The sequence below is a fragment of the Columba livia genome, chromosome Z (assembly GCF_036013475.1).
Source record: "Columba livia isolate bColLiv1 breed racing homer chromosome Z, bColLiv1.pat.W.v2, whole genome shotgun sequence".
In the NCBI taxonomy this organism is placed as follows: Eukaryota; Metazoa; Chordata; class Aves; order Columbiformes; family Columbidae; genus Columba; species Columba livia.
Genome location: NC_088642.1, coordinates 77,699,620 through 77,712,896, shown reverse-complemented (window position 1 = coordinate 77,712,896; position 13,277 = coordinate 77,699,620). Strand labels below are relative to the sequence as shown.

The following is a 13,277-nucleotide window of genomic DNA, read 5'->3' as shown; positions in this document are numbered from 1 at the left end:
CTTTTGTGCTTGTTATTTAAAACTTAAGACTTTGTAATGTGTGTCCGCACGTGAGATGCCACAGGGGCGGTACGTGGGCTTTGTTGGCAGCTCACGTTTCGTTCTGCAAGAAATGCTTTGCTGTTGAAGGACAGAAGAGCCAGAGCATCGTTAGAACCAGCAGGTGAGCTTGAGAAGCAGTAGTGTTTCTAAATGTGTGTCGTGTAGAACAAATTGGCCATCTGCTGGGAACATCAGATGTTTATTTCATAGAATTAAAGGGTGTTTCAGTGCTCTCTGGACCATCCCTGATTCCCAGTGCCTTCACAAAGGCTGCTTCAGGTTCGTAACGAGCAGCAACCAGCCTGCCATCAGGATGGGTTGGAGATCCTTCTGAGGCCTTTGTGCCCTCATAAACCATTCTTCCCAGAAGCTGTCATGAAAACGGCCTCATGAAACAATTTCTGGACTGCTACACTGCCAGTTTCACAGAACTGTAAAGATCTTGAAGCTTGGGCACAGGTATGACGCTAGACCTGGGTTAATTTGGGCTCTGACTTACGGAAGAGCCCTGTGTCACCATGGCACGTGTGGTCCAGCACAGCTCACACGTGTGCACTGAGTTAAAGTGGGACAACCACTGCTCTGGTGTCAGCCTGGCTGTCACTAGGGATGGCTTTTTAGAGGAGGGGGTTGGGGGAGCGCCAGGTCCACAGCCACATCTCACAGTGAAGTTAGTTCCCCCGTTTTGCTCTGTCAGTGAAGGTCTGCAGTGGATGTTTCTTACTAGACGTTAGTACAGCGCTTACAGAGGGCAAATAACTGTTGGGATGAAAAGATTTGTCTGGCAGCGGGATTGGATCTCTGTTATATCTACTGTGACCTTTTGCCAGTTGTTAGTATTTCATTTTTTAAAGAGAGGCAATTCCAGTTCTATAAAACACCACGGTACTGTACAAAGAAAGATCAAATGCTTTTCAGGAGCACAGGATGACTGTACTTTTTGTTCAGCCAAGAGTCAAACTATCACGTAACTATGTAAAGGTGGTTGGTTTGCTGGGTGTTTTCGTAAAGCCTGAAGTATTCTGTATTACTCCCATGTTTTTGCTTATCTGTCTACTCAGTGGCTGAGCACAGGTGCTGTTTGAGAGATGTTTTTATTAATTGTAATAAATACTGCACAATTGAGAACCTAAATACAGACTCAATCTTATTCAGAAGAAACAGGCTGTTGTCTAGTGTAGCTGGAATTTTACCATCTTCAGTCATCATGTCAGTCATAAAACTTCCCATAGGAACTAAAATTTCTTACTGCTAGCCCTGGCTAAAAAAAACACCCTAATGTTTCTCTGTGACTATTAAATTAATCAGAAATCAAAACATCCCCTCAAACAAGTTGGGAGGACAAACTGCATGAGTTTTAACGTGTATTTTGGAAAACAGCCTTCCTCAAATAGAAAATGAGCACTGTAAATGTAGAAAATAGTATTTACTCGTGGTCTTCAAATGATGGCAGCAGTGGTAGTTCCTGGTGTGAAGACAGGCAATGGCACCTTGCAATTCATCAGGTTTAGGTCCTGAAAGCAATTATTAAACCATTTATCGAATCTCACCTCTGTCCTGCTCAACCTGTAGAACTTCAACCAACAGCTTTCATGTTGAGCGCAAATTAACTAGTTGGACTTGGGCACCTCTGCCGGATCTGAAGACACGTGTTTCTTTCATTGCATCCCAGCTGTTTTCATTTAACTGCTGTATTACTGACTTGAAAGTGTCGTTGCATAGGGCTTTTTGGCTTTCTTCACTAGATTAAAAAAAAACCCTTCCAGTTTGATTTTCAACTTTTCAAAGATGTCTGCACCACAATCAGGCTATTTGAAAAACTGAAGTATTTCATCAGTTCATATCTATCTTCAAATCACTTTTCTCTCTGTATTGTCCAGTTTTCCAACATCACTTTAAAATACAGATGCCAGCACTAATACAGAATTACAGAAAAGAACATCAACCAAGAAGCCAACATGTCCCTGTGTATCAATCAGCCTTTAAACCACTGTGAGTTCTTCTGGACTCTCGATACTCAGAGTCATATATTTTATCTAGAATTTGGCTTCTCAAAACACATTTTGCATAAAGCCTAGAGCAGAGCACTTGGTTCTTTGTTTCATGATAGAGCTACTTTGTGCAATATAACCTTCAAAGTATTTATTTGGCTGAAGTTAGAATGTAAACAATTCCCTCATTGTCATCACAATATGTGTGTTCACCCAAAAGCTCTGCTTCAACTAGTCTTCATTAATTTATAGGAAAATAGAGTAAAATTTAGAGAACAGGCTGAGAATCTCTACTACTGTGTATGCTACAGTTTAGTCATTTGGGAATCTGTGAGATTTGGTTTCAAATCCTCGTTGGGGCGCAGAAGCAGTGATGAATTTCGCTTTCCCTCGTCCTTGTAAATGCAGTAGCCCCGTCATAAATAAACCAGCTTTTGCTGCAGCCCCTTTCCACTTTATCAGGGAACTCCAGAAAAGCTGCTCTCTGGGATTTTAAAATTAGGATTGGCTTAATTACCTTTAACACTTTCAGAGCAAAGCTTCAACTCCTTGACCAGCCTTGGACACAGCAAATGGCCAGGACCTGCACTGCCCTTGTCAACGAGCAGGTGGGAGCACAAGTGAAGATCCTGGGTGGACCATGCCACGAGCTGTCCCCACAATCCCCCAGCGTACCCCATACAGACATTTTTACACTTCCTGGTCTCGTAACCCTCCTGTTTTCTTGCATAGCGGAGGGTTAACTTGTGATTTTTTTCTCTTTTGTGCAACCATATGTGTATTCTGGATGTGTTCTCTTTTCACCCTAAACGTTACACGGGTGCACTCTGAGGATCTTCTACACCTGCCCAGTATTTCTTATAGTTTCACTGAATTTAAGACACTATTTATGCACAGAAACTTCAACCACGCTATCGTATGCCCAGAAATCTCAGGTAGGTCCTCATCACATCTGCCGTGGCTGTCCAATGCTGCTGTGAAACTTGTAATATGTGCATAGTTATTGGAGGTACACGCTAGAGATGCATGTATGTTCTGCTACAGTCTCCAAAATCCAGCTTTCATCTAGGAGCAGAACAGCATGAGCAGACAGCCGGGTTTCAAAGCACTGGTTGACATCAGGACAGCTGTATTTACTGATAATATGCATTAAACCAACTGCTTGTAGACGTGTGAGAGGAATCAGCTCCACAATTACATACACAACAGCTAGAACATCACCATTTTTTTTCAGGTGATCCTTGATTACAGTGGAAGCCCCTGGAGAAGCAAAACTGGACACCGAACCGTGACTCAGAGCTTGCAGACCTGATGGTCATTCCTGGTGGAAGAGACAGATCCCAGTCAGCTCATTTAATCTAGAAATCATGGTCTTACGTATGCCAATGTTATCCTACACAGCTGCTGATGTTAGAATTCCAGCGCAATTTCTACAGGAGATACAGCAACAAAGAAAATCAGCAGCTTTGTTCTTCTTATTACAGCAAACTGTCAGTCGAGATTTATCCAGAGGTAAATGGAGCTCGGCCAGTTTCCAGAAGTAGGGCGTTGTCATGAGGTAATATTGCCACTAGATGTTGCTATCAGCACAACGAGAGGAAAAGCCAAAAGATGTAAGCCAAAAAGTGGTTTACATGGACTTTAACAAAGGAAATCTTAAAAATCAGAAATTTAAATTTTAACTGATTTGGTGATTTCTTGTTAGAAAAATGGGACACTGCCTTGTTGCCTTTGTGTACCTACATGGTGGATAGATGTTACATAGGACCATAAGAGTTTATGGAGCAAATTAACCTGAAACCTTGTTAGATCAAAACATGGAACAGAAGAACACGGGATGCTTATTACTCCATCAAGCACATGTACATTTTACAGTCTGGGTTGAATCAGGGGCTTGTTTTGTTTATTTGTTTGTTTTAAACTTCTTGCAATATAGCAGAAGTGAGACTGCTACTAAGGCGAAGGGATAATAGTAGTTACCAGGAGTAGGAAAACGCACAGAACTGGAAGCAGAACAAAAAAAGCACAATGTTATTACAGCTAGTTGCACATTTTGAGTTGCATTTTATTATTTGTTTTACAAGCACGTTTAGCATGTAACATCGAGTAAACACTTGGGCACTGTGACTATTCCAGCAAGTGTCTGTGGATTCTGTCAGCGCCCAGGAATAACTCGTGTGGTGGTTGAAAGAAGTCAAAGGCAGATAAGCCAACCAAACCTCATCACCAGAGGGTGATGAGGGGTTTTAAGCCTAATAAAGAAGCATTGAAGCTTTGTGTTATATAAGCCAAACCTTCCATAATGGATGGGAATCCACAGAGATCAGAGAAGAGGTGAATGTCGTGCAATAGATACAGAAGTTCATGTTTCTAGTTCATTAGCAAAGTGTAAATGCTAAAAATCTTAGCTAATCATATGAAGCTAACAATTCCTGACTGCTGGATGCAGGAGAATGAACTTCACAAACCTGCAGAAGCAATCAATGCTTGGCAGAGCAAGGCCTGGCTGGAATCCACCAAAATTCCGCTCAGGATTTTGATTTGGATCAAGTGCAAAGGAAAGAAGGATTAGTTCATTTCCACAGTCTGCCAAATCCTTTTCCACCTGTGCTCAGCCCATGTTCTCCCTCCCCTGCTGCAGGCTCTATCTGCCCCGGAAGTGGAGTGGTGACAACTGTGGTGCTTGCTCAGCAGAAACAAAAATCATTAAGACCCACTTCACAGAATCCCAGAATGTCAGGGAATGGAAGGGACCTCGAAAGCTCATCCAGTCCAATCCCCCCATGGAGCAGGAACACCCAGATGAGGTTACACACGAAGGTGTCCAGGCGGGTTGGAATGTCTGCAGAGAAGGAGACTCCACAACCTCCCTGGGCAGCCTGGGCCAGGCTCTGCCACCCTCACTGGGAAGAAGTTTCTTCTCATATTTAAGCGGAACCTCTTGTGTTCCGGTTTGAACCCATTGCCCCTTGTCCTATCACTGGTTGTCACCCAGAAGAGCCTGGCTCCATCCTCCTGACACTCACCCTTTATATAATTTATAAACATTAAGAAGGTCAGCCCTCAGTCTCCTCTTCACCAGCTCCAGAGCCCCAGCTCCCTCAGCCTTTCCTCACACGGGAGATGCTCCACTCCCTTCAGCATCTTTGTTGACCTGTGCTGGACTCTCTCCAGCAGTTCCCTGTCCTGCTGGAACTGAGGGGCCACAACTGGACACAATATTCCAGATGTGGCCCCGCCAGGGCAGAGTAGAGCGGCAGGAGAACCTCTCTGACCTACTGACCACCCCCCTTCTAATCCACCCCAGGTACCATTGGCCTTCCTGGCCACAAGGGCACAGTGCTGGCTCATGGTCATCCTGCAGTCCCTCGGGACCCCCAGGTCCCTTTCCCCTACACTGCTCTACAACAGGTCGTTCCCCAACCTATACTGGAACCTGGGGTTGTTCTTCCCCAGGTGCACTTCTGCATTTTAAGGTGATGTATTCCAGAAGAACACACATTGGGGTTTGTTTCTGGTGATGCAGATGACTGCTGGTCAAAATAACCTTACTGGAATTCTTCTTTATCTATAGCCTAATCCTGGGCAGCAAAAATGGTGGGGAAAGGAAGCACCTGAACAGCACCCGACTCCACCTGTCCTCTGCTGCCAGACCCAGCAGTGCACGAGGACACGGCCCCATCTCCTCGGGCAGCGGCACCCCTGCCAGCGCGTTGTGTTAACAACGCTACCGAGAAGTGATACTACAGGAAAACGTGTTGTTTTCTCGAGGAAAAAGCTGTTCAGGGCAAGGCTCTGTAAAACCATTCTCTGCTCGAACACAGCAGTAAACCCCTCTCTTGCCTTAAGTCGAAATCCATCTTCAGCGGGTGACAGCTACAACAAGCTCTCAAGTGGAGAAGTGAAAGCTTCCTTGTGGTGCCCGTTTTTCAAGACTTCCACGAAATCCAGGACATAACAGGTGTCACACCTTCCTAACTCTTCCGGAGCACTCAGTTCACGGTTAATCTCTTTGGGGCCACCCTCCCAGCACTCGTCAGTATGCACCTGGCTTTTTACATTTAGGAACTAAAGCTCTTCGACATGGCAGTTTTGCAGCTATGAACTTCAGATATGCGTTTTGTTTTGTTTTGTTTTTATTCTAGAATATATTGCTAAGAAATTATCGAAAATGTCTGAACCACTTCTAAAAGTATTAATAAAAATACGCACAGATTCATACATACACTGTTCCCTAGAAGAGGCTATTTTTGAGCAAAGAGTTGTAACTTCACAGTTCAGAGGAGAGAGCAATTGTTTGTCCTTTGCACTGGAAATGAAACACTATGCAATATAAATATAGATGTCTGAACAAACTCATTAAGCTGTAATCATAGCAAATAGGCAGGAAAAAAAAGTTATTGAAAAAGTTTTGCTGCAATTCATGCAGTTGCAACAAGAATCGATATTGATTACTTTGCTATATTCAGCTCTAATTAACTACCTCAATATTTACTGTTGTGAAAACAAACATGCAATTTGACCAAAGGAAATGTTTCTTTTAGTAACAAAAGCAACCAACTACAAACCTTCTGGCAGACCAGATGGGGGTGAAATTCTAACCTGATCATGCTGACACAAATGTGGGATTATGTAGGTAGCAATTGCATTCCAAAGAAAAGCATATTTTTGGCTTAGTTGAACACAAAAAATTCATTCTTCTTGCTGATTCTTGTAAACAAGGGCAGGTATGACTCAGTTCTCCTTTTCAAAAAGAAGTCCCCAGAAGCAATGGTCCTCAATATGTCTTCCCAGATTAACAAGGATGAACAATTGAGAAAAATTACAAAACTGTCTGGAACGGGAAAATTTATTTTTGGTAGGCTACAAGATTTCAGATAATGTATGTAGCCAAAACTCGAGTTCTGACGTAAGAATCTTCAATACATTCACTAAATAAAATGACAAAATAGTGCTGGTATTAACTTAATTTTTTAAAGTAAAATAGGATGATTGTACATCATCAGTCAGTATAAAACATCCTATAAGTCACTAAGGCACAGACGTAAACAGGAAATCAGACACCTATCTCCCACTTAAGCCATTAGAAAGCAGATATCTAAACAGGATTATATCTCCCCTTGATCCCAAATATTTATGTTATCCTGTATTTGTTCCTCAGTGTAAGCTTAGAGTATTTGTACGAACTGAGCTGAATTTTTGTCTAGAGCTATTCTGGACAAATTTCAGGGGAACATCGACACCAAAGGAACTGGGGCTGCTCAGCCTGGAGAAAAGGAGCTGAGGGGAGACCTTATCGCTGTCTGCAACTGCCTAAAAGGCATGGAAGGGTTGGTCTCTTCTCCCAAGCAGCAAGTGATAGGACAAGAGAAAGTGGCCTCAAGTTGCACCAGGGGAGGTTCAGATTGGATATTAGGAAAAAATTCTTCCTGGAAAGGGTTGTCAGGCATTGGAACAGGTTGCCCAGGGCAGTGGTGGAGTCGCCATCCCTGGAGGGGTTTAAAATGCATTTAGACGAGGTTCTTAGGGACATGGGTTAGTGCCACAGTTTGGTTATGGTTGGACTCGATGATCCTGAGGACCTCTTCCAACCAAACATTCTACGACTCTGATGCTGACACCACTCTGTTAGTTTGTTCTTTATGGTGTTGAACGGTTCAGAACTGTAGCCGGGCACGGCAACTGCCGGTCTGCTTATCCACTTCACACTCCTCGCTACTATCGTTGTGTCCAAGTAACCACAGGAATGGGGTCAAGGCACTGAAGAGGAATCGAGAGGGGAATTATCAGCAGGAAGGAAGCAAGACAGAGACAGCTTCAGAACCTGGGAACAACTGGAGTGTCCAGCCATGTGAATGTGCTGATACAAGATATCCAGGAGGCAAAGCGATGGCTGGGAGAGGACATGGAGGAGCTAAGAGCGTGACAGAGCAGCATCCACCGTCTGAGCCATCCATTCAACAAGTGCCTGGGGTTGTCTCTGACAGAAGAAATCTTAAGTTCAGTACGACGTGCAATGGCCTGTCCAAATAATACCCGAGTTTATTTATAAATGATAAATTAAAGTAAAAAGACATGGGTGGTGAGAATTCTTCCACGTAAAAGAAAAATATTTATTTCTTGTTTACATACAAATTCCACTTTTCTTGTACATCTTGGTTAAAAAAAAGAAAAATAAAAAGAGAAGATTAAAGTGCAGTGGAAGGCTGATGGAGCAGAGAAAGTGAGTGGAGTATATTGTTCCAGACCTATTTCATATTTGTTTTCTTTCGTCTGTAATTACAAGCTGTAAGTTACAGGGCCTGATGTACAGTGTCACATGGATGAGACGCTGACATTCTGAGTAAAGCAATGACATTTTCACACACTTGCAACAAGAAGTCTTGCCTGTAGTAGAGAAACCCAACCAGCCAAATCCTATTATACTGTTGCACCGCAGTTTCTGCTTCCAAGACAGAAACACAAAGAGCTGGTCTCCAATAAATGCCTATAAAACTATGCTTATAAATTTTGCAAAGTAGCATCTTAGCAGTTGAAACTTCTCAAGGTCTAACAACCTTGAAAAAATACTCAAAAGTTGTTCCAGGCTCTTTTCTTCTCCTTTATCAAGGAACAGCTCTTGTTCAGTATATGAGAAGACTCAACCCAGCGTTTCACCTGTAAGGTATTCCGAAGGCATTCTGTGTTCAGCATTGCATTTTATTACTTCTGTTACTTAAAAGTGGAATTTCTTCTGTGTATTTAACCCTCAGTGCAGTACCAGGTAAGATCTGTGATGCTTTGGGACAACGAGCATAGCTGATCTCAGATATACCAACGCAGCCGTCAGCACTGATGGTTTACAGGGAACAACTCCATCAATCCTTTGTACCTCCCCAATCCCAAGTTCAGCAGAAGCTAATTCAGACCTTGGTTTAAACAAAGCTGCCCAAGGCCAGTTCTAAGTTAGACTGGGAGTAAAGGTCCCAAGGGCGAGCCAGCACAGTGTGAGCCAAGATGATGCACAGGTGCAGGAGAAGCTGATACAGCAGCTCAGGAACCCTCTGTTCCAGGGTATAAATAATGAAAATCAGAGTACGGATGAACATTTACCAACTCTTAAACATGCTGTTATCTTTTTGTTTGGTTGGCTTTCCTCCTGTGTAAGTCTTCCTTGAATTGAACTATGGATAAAATTATCAAGCATACGTTACCAAAAGTTAACACTTTTGGTAACGTATGCTTGATAATTTTATCCATACAATGTAGCTACTGTCATTGTACATGAACAGGAAGCCATGTTTTATAAATTTTACATAGAAAAATGGCTTTTCAGGTTGTTATGGGATAAATTATGTGCTTTCATTAATTCAAAATGTCTGGCAAAAGAATTCTGCACCAATGGAATTTTAAAGATTGCACTGTATTTAAATCCACCCATAACATACGTATGGTCTAAGTTAAAAATATGTAACCAATCAAAATATCTGAAACGCAATGCATTTCACATTTCCACGGCTGATGTGGCACAGGTTGGGCTCAGGATGCAAGTGACATACTGCTGAACACATAAAGTAAAACCTGTAATTCCATCTCAGCTGCTCAGAACTTGTGGTCTGGTTACACTACAAATAAAACGTGACTAGGAAAGAATCCAAGCTGCCTTGTATGGAAGTTACTCCTCATCTGTTTTTCACTGATGACTGCACCACTACGCAATTCCTACTTGCCCAAAACTCAACAGCTGTCAGGGGAGGTTTGCGTAAAGACTGCGGGATAGGGACCAAACCTGTGAACAACTACCAGTACAACATGAAATACTAACTGACTACAACAGTAACTCCCACAGGGTATGGCAAAGCTTCCTCTGGAGGCAGTGAAGCACAGAAAAGCCAGATGTTCTCATACGATAGCATGAGGCACCTTGAACTCCAGAACTGTACATGCTTAGGTTTAGACTCCCAGAATCCCAGAATGTCAGGGATTGGGAGGGACCTGGAAAGCTCATCCACTGCAATCCCCCCATGGAGCAGGAACACCCAGATGAGGTTACACAGGAAGGTGTCCAGGGGGATTTGAATGTCTGCAGAGAAGGAGACTCCACAACCTCCCTGGGCAGCCTGGGCCAGGCTCTGGCACCCTCACTGAGAAGTTGTTTCTGCTCAAATTTAAGTGGAACCTCTTGTGTTCCAGTTCGCACCCATTACTCCTTGTCCTATTATTGGCTGTCACGGAGAAGAGCCTGGCTCCATCCTCCTTAATCAAGTACTGCAAGTACTCTGCCTACAATCCTGATCTTGTCTGTACCCTGGAGCATGACATACACAAAATACCCTCAGCAAAGTATTATTCAGCCCTCAGATCAGGATATCCTGTGTTTGGTGGGGAACACGAGGATGGTCCATGCACCAGGCTATGGTGGAGAAGGTGGCCCCGAGGCGAAGCAGTCTCAACCCGCACACTGATGGCCACAAGCTTAAACCACATCCTGCAAGCGTTTTGCTGTACATATCCTCACAGATGGTGTGGATTTTCTAGATACATGATTTTTAGCAGATAAATTCGGTAGATCCAAACTCAGCATCTTGACTCATGGAACCACGGGCTTGTGCATCCGTGTGCTGTGTTACTAAGGCCATAACCGCAGTGAAACAGAGGTAGGAGTGAAGTGACGGTGGGGTGTTGGTGCAATCGCAAGGGAATTCAGGTCTCGATGGTGCCTGAGAGCTGTTGTCACAACTGCAGTTGGCTCTTAGTTCTTCCACTGTAACCAGGCAAGTTCTTGCCAGAGAAAGAGCTGTGAGCAGCCACTGTTCCACAGGGCATTGCTTACCAGTCAGGGAGGACTCCTTTGTTTGATTTCATCCCTAGGAAAGTGTGCAGTAGTTTTACTACAGCTAACTATCATCCATCCTTCAGCTCAGAGGTCTGGAGACATCAAGCAGAAAAAAAAAAAAAAGAAAATATGAAATTAAAATAATTGCAGCAGAGTTATGCTAGATCACATTGCCAACCACATGCTGGAGGGACCACCATAAAATGCTTTTACGCACTTGAGAAAGACCCCAGGACATCAGGGAACCTTCTGACAGCCATGTAGGTGTCAGCAACGTGTCAAGCACATCCCTCTCAGTGCAAATGTTCATTGCAAATTAGGTAAGACAATAAGGCAGCCATGTAAGCAAAATATTGAAAATTGAGTCCTAAACGACTGAAGCAAGAGCTCCAAAGGAGAAGATAATGTTTTTGTCGGTTATCTATTTGATCTTTTTAATTTCATAGGAGGATGGGAAAGAAAAAAGGTGAGTTCATTTTCTCTTACCTTTCAACAGAGTCAGCACTTGTATTCTGCTCAGGTGCTAGTTTTGCATAACTCAGGGGCAGATTTAGACCCACAACTGGGCCTACAGTACTGAGCCACAATATAATGTAATTCATGTGTCTAGGGCAAAAAAAGAAAAGGCACCATAAACGTATTATCCCAACCTTTTCTGAATCGCAAACAAACTTGTCAGTCAGAAAATAACTTCGCATGGGGCTATTCTTTCACTTTATCTATTTCAAATGTATTTTAACTTTCAGCCCTTAGGTGACAACCCAGAATCTTATTCTGTTTGGACCAAGGAAGCTGATTTGACCATTCCCACTCCCTGGTTGACGCACTTCACCTGCACTGCATGAAGCCTGGCAAGGCACAGCGCTGCTTCTCACCTGTTCTGTTTCCGTGTCCCGGTCAGTACAGAAGACATGAATTCATTAGTCCGGCAAGGGTGCAGAACGAAAAATGGCTGCCCAAGCAAGGGATGCTCCTAAGAGGGAATATCAGTTGTTTTATCATGCAAGAAGAAAACAAAAAAGACACCATTTGCATTTGGAAAAGGCAAAGCAGGGGACATCAATCCTTGATGCAACTTCCCTCATTTCAGAATCTAACCCACATTGCTCTTCTACCAACAGTCACTGACAAATTAATATCTGAGACCATATTCTCCTATCTTAAAAGGGAAATAGGATCACCAACCAGGCTATGCCACCCTTTTAGTTAATAAAATGTAATGTTTTTCAAAAGTAACTCAAGTTACTGTGTCAGCATTACCTGAATGCAAGTAGGCAAAGCTACTGTGTAAACAAGTATTTGATCAAATGTAATACATAAAACAAATCTGCTCCATGGCAAAGCTCTTTAAGATCCTTGCATGTTCTCAGCCTGGTGCTGGGAAGTCAACACAGTTTAATCTGGAGGGAAGTAAGAAGGAAAAGCATCCAAGGCAGCTTGAACTTCCACTAGGTGGCATATCCTCATTTTAGGCTGTTCTAGAGAAAAATGTCCTAAAAGGGTTGTTCAAGAAGCCCAGTCAAAACTGTCCTGAGAAGGAAAAAAAAGGAAACCATTTAGTGACAGTTAAGCTTGCAGTCGGACACACTCCCTACGATGTGACAGGACTCTGTCTGATCCTCCACACCTTCACGCTGCCACTGAAAACTCGACCCAACACTCCACAAAGCTTTCACTCTCCAGCCAGTACTGAAACAGAATACGTGTTCTGGCTTAACCAAGCTTGCACTCAGTGCAAAGGCGTAACAGTGATCTCACCAGCTCCTACACAGGTGATACCACAAGAGCAGCGTTTCCGACTGTCTCACACACCATGCCCAAGAGAAGTGATTTTCCTCTGGTGCTGCTGAGGTCACTGCTACCACTTCTGCACCAAAATAAGCCTCTTTACCCTTACCTGTTTTCCCCTACCCTTTGTGTCTCTCAGATATGAACCTCTGCTCAAGTCTGGGGCTGAGTTTGGGTCCAGCCTCACCTGGACTCCTCCTCCAGAAGGAGTTTAGAAAGCAAGGTGGTCCACTCTGAACCTCGTGACTCAATGGGATGGCCTCCTCTAACCTTTCCCATCTCCTGTCCCACAGAAATAATTCTGAAACAACTCCTACCTAATTCCGCTTGGCATATTTCCTCCATGCAGTAAGTAATAGAGCGAACCTCACCACAGAACTCTGTTAAGTCGCACTTTTCTTTAAGCCTGCCCCACTGCGTTGTGCTTCTCACCAGAACCACGGCAGAGACTGACTACGAGGATTAACGCGACGGGTGTCCTATCCTGAGTAAAGACCCTTTTCCTTAGGTGTGCTTCTTGTGGTAGTTCTGTTTCTTGATGGTAAAGAAGAAAGAATATTAAATTTATGCTCCAACACAGATTTCCCTTGTCCTAGCTGATAAAATTGTAGCCAGACTCCCCTAATTCTTGATGGCATCTT

At 43.4% G+C, this 13,277-nt stretch overlaps 1 protein-coding gene across 7 annotated transcripts in view; it reads right to left on the bottom strand.

Moving 5' to 3' along the window:
• Window positions 1–8,125: 8,125 nt before the first annotated feature.
• ATG10 (autophagy related 10) overlaps window positions 8,126–13,277 on the bottom strand; it is a 113,527-nt gene continuing 108,375 nt past the window's right edge. For all 7 annotated transcript variants that reach the window (XM_065046452.1, XM_065046451.1, XM_065046453.1 and 4 more), the window contains 3 exons: window positions 11,724–11,821; window positions 11,335–11,454; window positions 8,126–10,940 (listed from right to left, as the gene is read on the bottom strand). In XM_065046452.1, coding sequence (XP_064902524.1) covers window positions 10,928–10,940; window positions 11,335–11,454; window positions 11,724–11,821 — 231 coding nt within the window. In that variant the 3' untranslated portion in view covers window positions 8,126–10,927. The remainder of the gene's footprint in view (window positions 10,941–11,334; window positions 11,455–11,723; window positions 11,822–13,277) is intronic.